This window comes from Rhincodon typus, chromosome 38 (genome assembly GCF_021869965.1).
Source record: "Rhincodon typus isolate 14 chromosome 38, sRhiTyp1.1, whole genome shotgun sequence".
Lineage (NCBI taxonomy): Eukaryota > Metazoa > Chordata > Chondrichthyes > Orectolobiformes > Rhincodontidae > Rhincodon > Rhincodon typus.
The window spans coordinates 5,215,076-5,226,566 of NC_063369.1; the positions used below are offsets into that span (position 1 = coordinate 5,215,076).

Consider the following 11,491-nt stretch of genomic DNA (forward strand, 5'->3'; position numbering starts at 1 on the left):
CTGAGTGAGAGAGACAGAGTTGGGGGGAGAGAACTGTGAGAGTGGGGACTGAGGGACTGCAGGGGGAGAGAGACATAGGACAGCAAGGATTAGGATGTAAAGGGGGAGGGAGATATGGGAGAGTGGGAATTTGGATGTGCAGGGGACAAAGAGACACATGAGGGAGTGGGGTATGGGGTGTGCAGAGGGAGATATGGAAGATTGGGTATTGAGATGTGCAGGGGGAGTGAGCAATATGAGACCGTGGGAGTTGAGGTATAAAGACGTGGAGAGAGATACAGGGAGAGCAGGGACTGGGGTGTACAGGGGATAGGGAGAGAGAGTTATCATAGAATCCCTACTGTGCAGAAGTAGGCCATCCACACCATCGAGTCCAAACCGACCTTCCAAAGAGCATCCCATCCACGACATCACAAATGTACATCTAAATACTTCTTCAATGTCCCTTACATGCAGCAAGTTCCAGATTCCCACTACCCATTGTGTGACAATGTTTTCCCTCACATCTCCTCTAAGCCCCCCTGCCCCTTATCTACAATCGATGCCCCCTGGTCATTGATCCCTCCATCAAAGGGTAATGTTCCTTCCTGTCTACTCTATATTTGCCCCTTGGAATTTTATACTTCTCGAGCACGTGCTCCCTCAATCTTGTCTGCTTTAAGGAAAACAACCTCAGCCTGTCCAGTCTCTCGGGATACGCTGATGTCATGGAGCAATCATCCAGGAGCCCAGACTAACACTCTGGGGTGTCAGATTCAAATCCCACCACGGGCAAGCAATGAATCCAGAACACTTTTGGTTAACAGTCATCAAAACAACTATCGATTCACGTAAAAACCCATCTGGTTCACTAATGTCTTTTCGGGAAGGAAATCCGCTCTCCTTACCTTGCATGAGAATCCAGACCCACAGCAATATCTTAACTGCCCTCCAATTGGCTTGCTAGACCATTTCAGGCTAGCTTTGTGATTCCAGATTCATAAAGTGGATTTAAATTCTACCAACAGAAATAGTGGAAATTGAAACCATGTTCCCAAGGCATTAAATGAAAACAGAAAGTGCTGGAGAAACTCAGCAGGTCTGGCAGCATTGGGGGAGAGAGAAACAGAGTTAATGTTTCAAGTCCCATATGACTGTTCCTCAGACCTGCTGAGTTTCTCCAGCAATTTTTGTTTTTATTTTAAGATTTCGAGCATTCACAGAGCATTAGGCTGGGCCTCTGGATTACTGAACCAGTGAGACGAACACAACGCCATCACTTCCCAACATGTCAAATGAAAAAACTGGTTTTTGTGGAGAAATGTGATGAGCTGTTTATTTTGCATCATTACTTAAGTTAACTAAAGTTATATTTACTGAAGTGAATTGGATTGTAATAACGATGGGGAGCCAATGGCCTAGTGGTATTATTGCTAAACTATTAACCCAAAAACTCATCGAATGTTCTGGGGGACCTGGGTTCCAATCCCGCCATGGCAGATGGTGGAACTTGAACTTAATGAAAAATATCTGGAATTAAGAATCTAATGATGACTGTGAATCCATTTTCGATTGTCGGAAAAACCCATCTGGTTCACTAGTGTCCTTTAGGGAAGGAAACTGCCATCCTTACCTGGTCTGGCCTACATGTGACTCCAGACCCCCAGCAGTGTGGTTGACTCTTAACTACCCTCTGGGCAATTAGGGGTGGGCAATAAATGCTGCCCGGCCAGCGACGCCCTCACCCCCTGAATGAAAAAAAAAGTTGCTCTGTCCATTTAGCTTATTGTGAAACAAAATAAAGGTAAAGTCACTTTAGTCCCACCAGACCATAGGACTATTCTCTCATGAGAGACATGATAGTCGTGATTCAACCTGAGCGTCACCACGCCTCAGGTGAGGGGAGACATCGAAAAGGAGAGTTCTTTATGGTAAGCTCAGCCAGTGTGGGAATTGAACCTACACTATTGGCATCACCAGCCATCCAACCAACTGAGCTAACCAACCTCCTTAAAAGAAAATAGTTTGTGGACTAAAGCTTTAGGGCATTTGTTGCTGGTCCAGTCCACTGGCAGAAATATTGAAGAAGTAAGCAGGAGGGCAGCCTTAGATAGGAAGATCCCACTTCAAGTTATTGTAAGGATGGAAGCATGTAATTGCACTGGAGGCAGTTCAGAGAACTTTCACTAGATTAATTCCAGAGATGAGGGCCTTGTCTTACAAAAGAGAGATTGAGTAGTTTAGGCCTATACTCACTGGGGTTTAGAAGAATGAAAGCAGATTTAATTGAGGCATGCAAGACTCCAACGGGGATTGACAAAGTCAACATAGACCAGATGTTTCCTCATGTGGGGCAATCTAGAACGACAGATCCTAGTTTTCGGATGCGGTGGGGGGGGGTGTCAGATTTCAAACAGAGATGGGGAGAAACTACTTCGCTCAAAGGGTGGTTAAGTCTCCCTCCCTGGGTGAGGTGGATGCAGGGACATGGAATAAACTTAGAGGGGGGATAGGCAGGTTTGTAATTAGTATCAGGTTGCAGGGTTATGGAGAGTGGGCAGGAAACTGGAAGCTGAGGTGAGATCAGCCAAGATGGCATTAAATGGCAAGGGAAAGCTCGAGGGGTTGAATGGCCTACTTCTGTTCTTTGTTATTGTATTCTTAACTAACATCCCCTTGATAGTGGCTATTGTAGTAATACAGGTTGTGGAGAGCAGTAGTTAGCAGAGGGATCTGCTAACATGGATGTTGCACAACACTGGACATCTGGAAATAGTGTCAATCAGATTTAGGATACAGGAAGGATTTACTTTGATGAGCTGGCTGGGTTTTTAGTACATGTTTGTTCAAAGGGCTATGCGGTTAACTGGCTTGAACAGCTGAAGGAGAACGTAGGAAATCTCTCATGCCATCAAATAATTACCATTAACAATTGAACTGCCATTAGCCTCGGCTGAGGAGCTGGATTCAGAGTCCACAATTACAGAGATTTCTTCATGAATAGTGCACAGTTGACTTTGCAGTTGACTCTAAACACAGTCCAAGCATAGGATCTCTCCATGTCAACCCGTCAACCCTCTGACTCATGAGTCATAAAATTCACAATACAGGCTTAATTGTAATATACTTGACCGCAAGGATATAGGGTTACCCGATTATCCAATTTGTAATGTTCCGAGAGAAAATGGCAGAGATTTCAAATTTTTTATCTGGAAATAAATATATCTGTTCCGCACTTTAATAAAGATGGGATTGCTGAGTGAAAGCGACGTGCCAGAAAAAGCTTACAAACCAGGACTGTAATTTGTTGGATAATAAAGTTCAACTTCAAAGGCTCACTGGTTCAGAGTCTTGCTTGGTTCAATAACTTTTTTAAAAAATTCATTCATGAGGTGTGGGTGTCACAGGGCAGGGCAGCATTTATTACCCATCCCTAATTGCCCGGAGGGTAGTTTAAAGTCAACCACATAGATGCCAATGGGCAAAGATTTAATGTAAGGGGCAGGAAGTTTAGAGGGGGTTGTGAGGAAAAACTTTCACTGAGAGGGCAGTGGGAAATCTGGAACTCGCTGTCTGTAAGGGTTGGAGAGGCAGAAACCCTCATCACATTGAATAAGTATTTAGATGTGCACTTGTGGTGCCAAGGCTATGAGCTAAGTACTGGAAAATGGGATTAAAATAATTAAGTGGTAGTTTTTGACTGCTGTAGACTCGATGGACCGAAAGGCTTTTTTTTTCTGTGCTTCAGAACTCTCTGACTCTTTGACGTGTTGCCATGGGTCTGGAGTCACATGTAGACCAGACCAGGTAAGTTCGGCAGATTTCCTTTCCTAAAGAGGCATGAGTGAACCAAATGGGACTTTCTGACAATCGACATGGCCATCACCAGACTCAATTCCAAACACGTTACTGAATTTAAATTCCACCATCTGCCACAGTGGGATTTGAACTCGGATCCCCGAATGTTAACTGGAGTCACGTGTTAATAATAAATGATCAAGTTCAGATTCACAGGTTGTTAATCACCACCTGAACTATCGCTAGATCCATCGTACTGTGCCCGAGACATGTCCCAGAAGAGCGAAACAGTTCAAGGTTGTTAAAACCCAAAACTACGACCAGCAAAACATCTGGAGATGTAAAGTGTACAAGACCAATTCAGACCAGTGCTGGTTATTTCCAAGCCTTTCTGGTTTGTGCTTCTTAATTCATATCTACTTTAAATAAAAATTGCCACTTCCTGGTGCAGGCAAAGGTTTCCACTGACAGGAGAACTAGTGTCCACACTTTTGGAATGCTGCTGTGACCAATAGGTTGAAAGGCACACTGGCCCTATTGACCTTCTAACAGGGTCAAGTGGGCATTGAGTTAAGACCTGCAGCAATGCCCAGAGATTGATGCTGAATTACCATCCGGGCACAGATGGTACAGGTGTGATAAATGATCAACATCAGACTGGTGCAGTCAGAAGGAGCACTTTTCAGGCCGGGGCTAGGGACCGCACTTGGGCACAATGCAGTCAATCATGACAGTGCAGTGCCCATACATTAACTGGCACCTCGCTACGAAATGTAGAACCTTGCGGAAAAGTGGGCATCCAAACTTTGGAAAGTTGTGAAACCCGACTCTGGGGCGGGTCGCATGGAGGGAACATGGAAGCATTGAGAAAGCTGTCAGGATGGGGGAGGAAGAAAGATGGCGAGTGAATATCATTAAGAAAAGGTCACATTCAGTAATGCAAAAGTTTGCAGAAGTAGGTGACTGATGGACGACCAGGCTCTGTGGACCAAGAGCAAGAAAGAGAATTATGATGTCGGATCATTTGCAATTAAAGTTTGCAATTGCAAGCTCCTCTGAGTAACTGAAGAGGACAGTGCAAGATCCAGAAGGTTAGAGTCGTGAGCGCACAGACCTGGTCACCACCATGAGGATCCAAAAATGGGAAGAGGAAAAAATGGTATTTTCTGAAAGCTGACACTGCACTTTGTTTAGAACAAAAGAAAGCATGCAAGGAAGTGAAGAGAATTGTAGGTGGGATAGCTAACAGGGAGGGTCTTTGACTTCCATGGACCTACATGTTGCCACCTCAGAACAGAACCTCACATCCACAGATGAAATAAACACCTACAGGTCTCCTCTAGACAGTCATTTCAAAACGCCATTAACAAGAAAGGTGGGCAAATGAGAGATAAAGGTCACATCTCACAGAATGCAGGTACATATATGGGCCTGATAATATACAGTATTGCAGAATGACTGAACGCTTTAAATCATAGACTGGGAAAATGGGGCATTTACTGAGGTCCTGTTTGACAAGGTCAGCTGGCCTCATCTGCTAGTTACCAGGCAATGCATAACTGTGCAAACTGGAGACATAATATTGTGTTACATTACACATCAATACAAATGAATATGTCATGGGGTTGTCTCAGATCAGACTGTTAAATAAAAGAACCGACTAATTAGTCGTTCCTGGATGTCTGCGCACGGCGTCCTCAAAACAAAACAAAACCCTTCATTAGAAAATGGAACTTTCACATGAAGAGATTCTCGGTGTGTGACTGCCTGGCCCTGAGGCTCCATTGTTTAAATGGCAGCAAACGCTGAATAGTCAGCATTACATCATTAACTACTGCCCATCAATACCAGAGCAGCGTAATTTGATTGGGTGAGAGGAACGAGCAGGGTTTAGGATGAGCTGACGTTCCTAGACGACAGAAAGCCAGCCAGTGGAATATCGGAATAGTCAATCCAAGGGAATACCAGGCTAGGAATTCAGCCACTGCTTTTGGTGTGTCAGGGAGGCAGAGATGAGCAACGTTAGGAGGGCAGAAGGGGACAGTAACGCTGATGAGGAGGATTCGTCAATATCATTTTACTAAAATGTTGCTGGCAAGGTCAACATTTATTGTCCATCCCCAACTGCCTCTCAGTGAGCTTTTAGGGGGCAGATAAGAGTCAACCACATTCCTGTGGGTCTGGACTCACATTCAAGTGAAGGAGGAGCATAGATAAGGGGAATAGCAAAGGTCTTTTCCCAATGGTGGGGGGTGTTCAAAACTAGGGGGCATATTTTTAAGATGAGAGGAGAAAGCTTTAAAAAGGACACGAGGGGCAACCTTTTTACACAGAGTTCATTTACACAGAGTCCACAGTTCGTCTGTGGAATGAACTTCCTGAGGAAGTGTTGGGTGTGGGTACAGTTACAACATTTAAAAGACATTTGGATAAGTTCATGAATAGGAAAGGTTTGGAGGGATATGGGCCAAGCACAGGTAGGTAGGACTAGTTTAGTTTGGGAACACGGTCAGCATAGACTGGTTGGACCAAAGGGTCTGTTTCCATGCTGTATTACTCTATGGCAGATTTCCTCCTCATGGACATGAGAATATAACCATCTGGTAGCTTCATGATCATCATTAAGGAGAAGATTACAGATTTATTAATCAGAATTAGGTTTCTGCAGGCGCCATGGATTTGAACCTGTGCGCCTGCAACCCTGCATTCTGAATCCAGTATTAACACCATCACATTACCATTTCTCGTAACTCAGGTTCAAATAGGAGGCTAAGACTCCTGGATCGAAGGCAATTACTATCCATCCTTAGTTGCCCTGTGCGTAATGTGCATTCAGAGTTAGGAGAGAATTGAATAAAGTTCGGGCTCCTTTCCCTGAACAATATGAACGAGCCAGTTTGGCAGGTAAGTGTGAAACACTGGGACTCCACAAAATGTGAATGGATGGGAAGGAGATCAGTCTGCACATGAGGAATAGTGTAATTTTGGTGACTGTGGAGAGAAGAGACCAATGCAACTTGACCCAGCTGATGGGATGCATTGCTGCAGCAGGGAACAGGAAGAGATCAACCCGGCAGAACTCCCCAAAACAGGCTTTCTCTTGCTGGGACTCTGTAGATTGGTACACATCTCTGGAACATACTTGACTTATTAATGGGGATGAGTCACTGTTGAACCTCAACTACTGAGACCGTTGCGCAGCTGAAGAGTAAAAGTAGGATCTGGCTCCACGTCAAGTCTCCACGCTTAATTTGAAGAGCTCAAGGGTTAGCCAAGTTAATGGATTTCCTACAAGGATGGATGGATGGACTGTTACCAGAGACACACGTGTGCATGTACATGTGTGTGTGAGAAAGTGCACAGCAATTTTGGTGTCGAATTCGGATGGAATTCACAGCTGAATTACTCTTAACAATCCATGACAGCAAGCGATTGGGTTCACAAAACAGTACATGACTCACACAGTCAACACTAGATCAGCTCATGCTTCGGTCAGACCTTGAGAACTGTTAAGAGTTCCCACATACACTGCATGGGTGGATTCCTCAATGGGGGGAAGTGTTACGGCATCAACATTTGGAGGAAGGGACAGGGGGAACAGCTCTGCTCTTTGTATTTTCTCAACTTCCGCAGCTCCTAATGCCGGGGGAATAAATACTTACCCACAGGAGGGCTGTCCTCCTCGGAGCAGAGCAGGCCAAGAAGGGAATTGATGGAAGGCGCTCAGTTGTGAGAAACCATTACAAATGTCACTAACCAGGATATGACAATGAAAGGCAATTGGCTAAAGTAACAGAGGTGACGCGAGGAAAACAGTTTTTTTGAGTGGTTCAGATTGTTTTATTCTTTCATGGGTTGTAGGTTTTGCTGATGTGACCCCCAATCAATTCCCACCCTCAACTGCCCATTGATAAGGTATTGGTGAGAAATTTGGAACGCACTGTCTGATTGGCTGACAGACTCGATGGGAATTTTCAAAAGGGAATTCGATAGATTCACAAAACAGCGCTGGGATGTGGGAAGGGAGCAGGGACGAACTGGATTGCTCAGTGAAAGAGCCAGTACAGACTAGAGGTACTGAACAGCCTCCTTCTATGTAGCGCTATCCTCTCATTGCCCAAGTGCAACTTGAACAAATCTTCTTTCAAATGGCACGTTTTGATGCGTACTTTCCCTATCCCTCATTAAGATTTTCTGTACACCAGCCTAGCAGATAGAGAGGCAGGGGACTGGGCTTCTGAACCAGAGCTAGGAGCCGACTGTTTGGCGTAGGAGCCGATGTAGGCAGGTCAGGGTTTCCATTAAGGGTTGTCTTTTATTGACATTAAAGCTGTGATCAAAGAGCCTCTGGAGAAACTACAAGACTGGACCCTTCATCCTGTTGAACCTCATAGAATTCTTAAAGGGCTCAACAGATTGGATATAGAAAGGATGACTCCCATGCTTGGGATGGTAGAACCAGGGGCTAATGCCTTGGAATAAGAGGCAGGTCATTTAAGAACGACGTGAGAAAGAATTTCTTCATTCAGTGGGTAGGAAGGCTGTGGAAACTCAGCTATTCGGTCAGTCGGGAGAGGTTGATACCTTTCTAGATATGAAGATGCGAAATGGTGGCGAAGCCATATATGATACTTGCCTTTATTAACCAAGGCAAAAAGATTAAGAGCAGGGAGGATATGCGGCAGTTGCATCAGACATTGGTAGGGCCACAGTGAGAGTATTGTGTGCAGTTCTGGAATCGACATTATAGGAGGGACAATGATAGCACTGGAAAGGGTGCAGGGACATTGACCAGGATGTTGCTTTGGGGCTGGAGAGTTTCAGTGATGGAGCTATTTTCCTTAGAGCAGAGGAGACTTGGGGACAGAGGACGGAGTTGTAGAAAGATATGAGGGGCATGGATGGGAAGGAATATTTTTCCACTTGGGGAGGGACTGGGCTGGGTTGGGGGCAATGATTTAATGAAGGTGCAGAAGGTTTAGAGGGGATGTGAGGAAAAGCTTTTAACTCAGAGGGTGATGAGAATCTGGAACTCGCTGTCTGTAAGGGTGGTAGAGGCAGAAGTATTTAAATGCGCACTTGTAATACCAAGACACACAAGGCTTTGGGCCAGGTGCTGAGAAATGAGATTAGAACCGTTAGGAAGTTGCTTTTGACCAGCATAGTTTCAATGAGCCAAAGGGCCTATCTCTGTGCTGTAGAGTTCTCTGACTCTGTGAGGGGATATGGAGACAGTTGAGGTAGTTGATAGCCATGACCCAGCTCGAGGAGCTGAACAGCCGACTACACCCAGGAAACTGCAATGATCTCAGTTCCTGAGGAGACTTTGAGGATTCCCTGCCAATAGTAACGGATTAGGCTGCACGCAATTACAAGGTCTACCTGCTGTCCTGGAGGGCCAACATGTCCCCTTGGGCCTGGTAAGCCTCGTGGCCCCTGAGAAAGAAGACAAACACATCATTAATGTCTCCCTCGCCCAAGTACAACACAGCAAGGCAACCTCAAAGAGCTTCACTTACCGGTTCACCAGGTAGTCCCCTTGGTCCGACTGCTCCATCGCTACCCTGAAAAATCGAGAAGGAAAGGGAGGCGATCAGAACAAATCCAGGTTGAACACAATCTGCCACTTCATAAGCTGCCGCTTTGTCAATTCCTCAGCATGGATCTGTTTATATTTACTAAACTGGAGTGGATCTTTGAAGAATCCTTGCCAGGAGAGTAAGTCCCAACACAGAGCAGGGGAAGACATAGTGCATGACCTTCCTCAAGTTACAGGACTGTCCGACTACAAGCGTTCTTGTTAAAGGGGCCCTCAGAGAGGATAATTGTTCAGACAGCTGGCAGAATGGAAATCACCTCCTCATGGCGATCTGAGTCTGATTAAAGGAAAGCAGCAACTGAAAGACTGGGGAACACAGAACGTTAGACCAAATTACATATTGTGCACATTCACTGATGAACACAGCAACAGGAGTATGCCATTTGGCCCTTTGGGCCTGTTCCGTCATTCAGCTGGGACACGGTTGCACAGACTATGAGAGTGCTTGAAGCTTTGTGCATCACCTACCCGTACTCCATTCTCCCCAGATGGACCGAGTGGACCCTTCGGACCAAAGTTACCCTGGAAAAAAGACTGGGTGTTAATACAGAAACACAACACAGTGCCTACTGTCTATCCTACCTGGGTGTTCCTGACTCACCAGAATCACACTCACACTGGGCACCAACTCAATCCGAGAAATGAATTAAAATTTGCTCTTGCACTGTCAGAGCCGAAACAGTCCACTGTGCAATTCAATTATTTACAAACTTATAAATGATGTAGGCCGCTTGGCTTCCCAACCCTGATCCAGCATGCAATAAGATCTGATATTAACCTCGACTCTACATTCCTGCTTATCCCTCCCTCGCCCCAATAATCTTTCATCCCCTTTGTCAACAAGAATCTATCCAACTCTGCCTTAAAAAGTTTTAAAGGTTTTGCGTTTTGAGGAAGGGAATTCCAGAGACTCTCAATCCTCAGAGAAAAAAGTTGTACCGATACCACGGTTACAACTCAATGTTGTTGAGGCCTCAAGGCTTCTGCTTACCTCGAGACCTGGATATTGGGGATATGGTCCTGCATTGTAGAGGCAGCTCTCTTACCCCTGCTCTAAGTCTGTTGCACCTCTGTCTCTGCTTTATCCAACAGAGGCTGGATCTGATTTGTCTGACTTGCAGAAGTTTCCATACCCTCTCTAATTAATACATTAAAGTATGAAATACTGATCGCTCTCGTACAGATCTTCCATCTTCTCCTCTCAGAATCTCGGGAACGTGTGACAATGGGTGTCAGAGTTTCATCACTATGTTTTATCAATATTGAATTTTCAGTATCCCCTGGACAAGGGTGGGCTAAAGCAGACAGCAAGAGACTCAGGAGGCCTTGATTACATCTGGAATGGGAGCCCAGCTGAGGAGGATGAACTAGGGATAGACTCTGCCGTGGTAGCATTCAAAGCCAGATCCCCAGAACGTCACCCAAGCCTCTGAATTACTAACCCAGCGACAACGCCATCCCTTTTGAAAACCGATCCTGCATCTGCCTGCACCACCCGATCAGACAATACTTTCTCAAGGGGCAATTAGGGATGGGCATTGAATGGGTTTCCGATCAGCCACACCTACAGCCCATCACCAGGCAAGCCATCAAGGCGTTTCCATGCCATATGACTCAATGACTTTGTGTTGAACAATCTAATCTCCCTTACAATAACACTGGTAGCACAGCAACCCTTCTATTAACCAGCACCTATGGGACCAGGAATATACCAGACGATCAAATATTCTGGTTGATCAAGAGGTCCACGTTATCAATGTAAAAACACACACTGAGTCATAGAAATGTAATGTAGGAGGAGACACATCATTGTTGCACTTGATTAACGGCATAAATCACTAACATAATAATGCAACTTTTGCCTGAAATAAAGCTTACCAACATCGAGCCTTCTCACTCGCAGCCTCAACTAACTACCCGCAGATTGCGATAATGTGTATCTGTGATAATAGAGTAAACTTTGTCGTATTTCAGGCGTATAATTTTTTCTGGTCTATCTGGAGTGCTGGTTCATAAGGTAACAAGGTGTAGAGCTGGATGAACACAGCAGGCCAGATATAATCACTGGCGCTGGAAGGCGGACTTCCGAGCTCTAGACCCTTCTTTCGGGTCCAG

General features: G+C 45.3%; 1 protein-coding gene across 1 annotated transcript in view; it reads right to left on the bottom strand.

Moving 5' to 3' along the window:
• LOC109916792 (collagen alpha-1(V) chain-like) overlaps nt 1-11,491 on the bottom strand; it is a 259,059-nt gene that overhangs the window by 112,427 nt on the left and 135,141 nt on the right. Inside the window, exons 14-16 of the mRNA XM_048617801.1 lie at nt 9,845-9,898; nt 9,297-9,341; nt 9,160-9,213 (exon numbers count right to left, since the gene is read on the bottom strand). Coding sequence (XP_048473758.1) covers nt 9,160-9,213; nt 9,297-9,341; nt 9,845-9,898 — 153 coding nt within the window. The remainder of the gene's footprint in view (nt 1-9,159; nt 9,214-9,296; nt 9,342-9,844; nt 9,899-11,491) is intronic.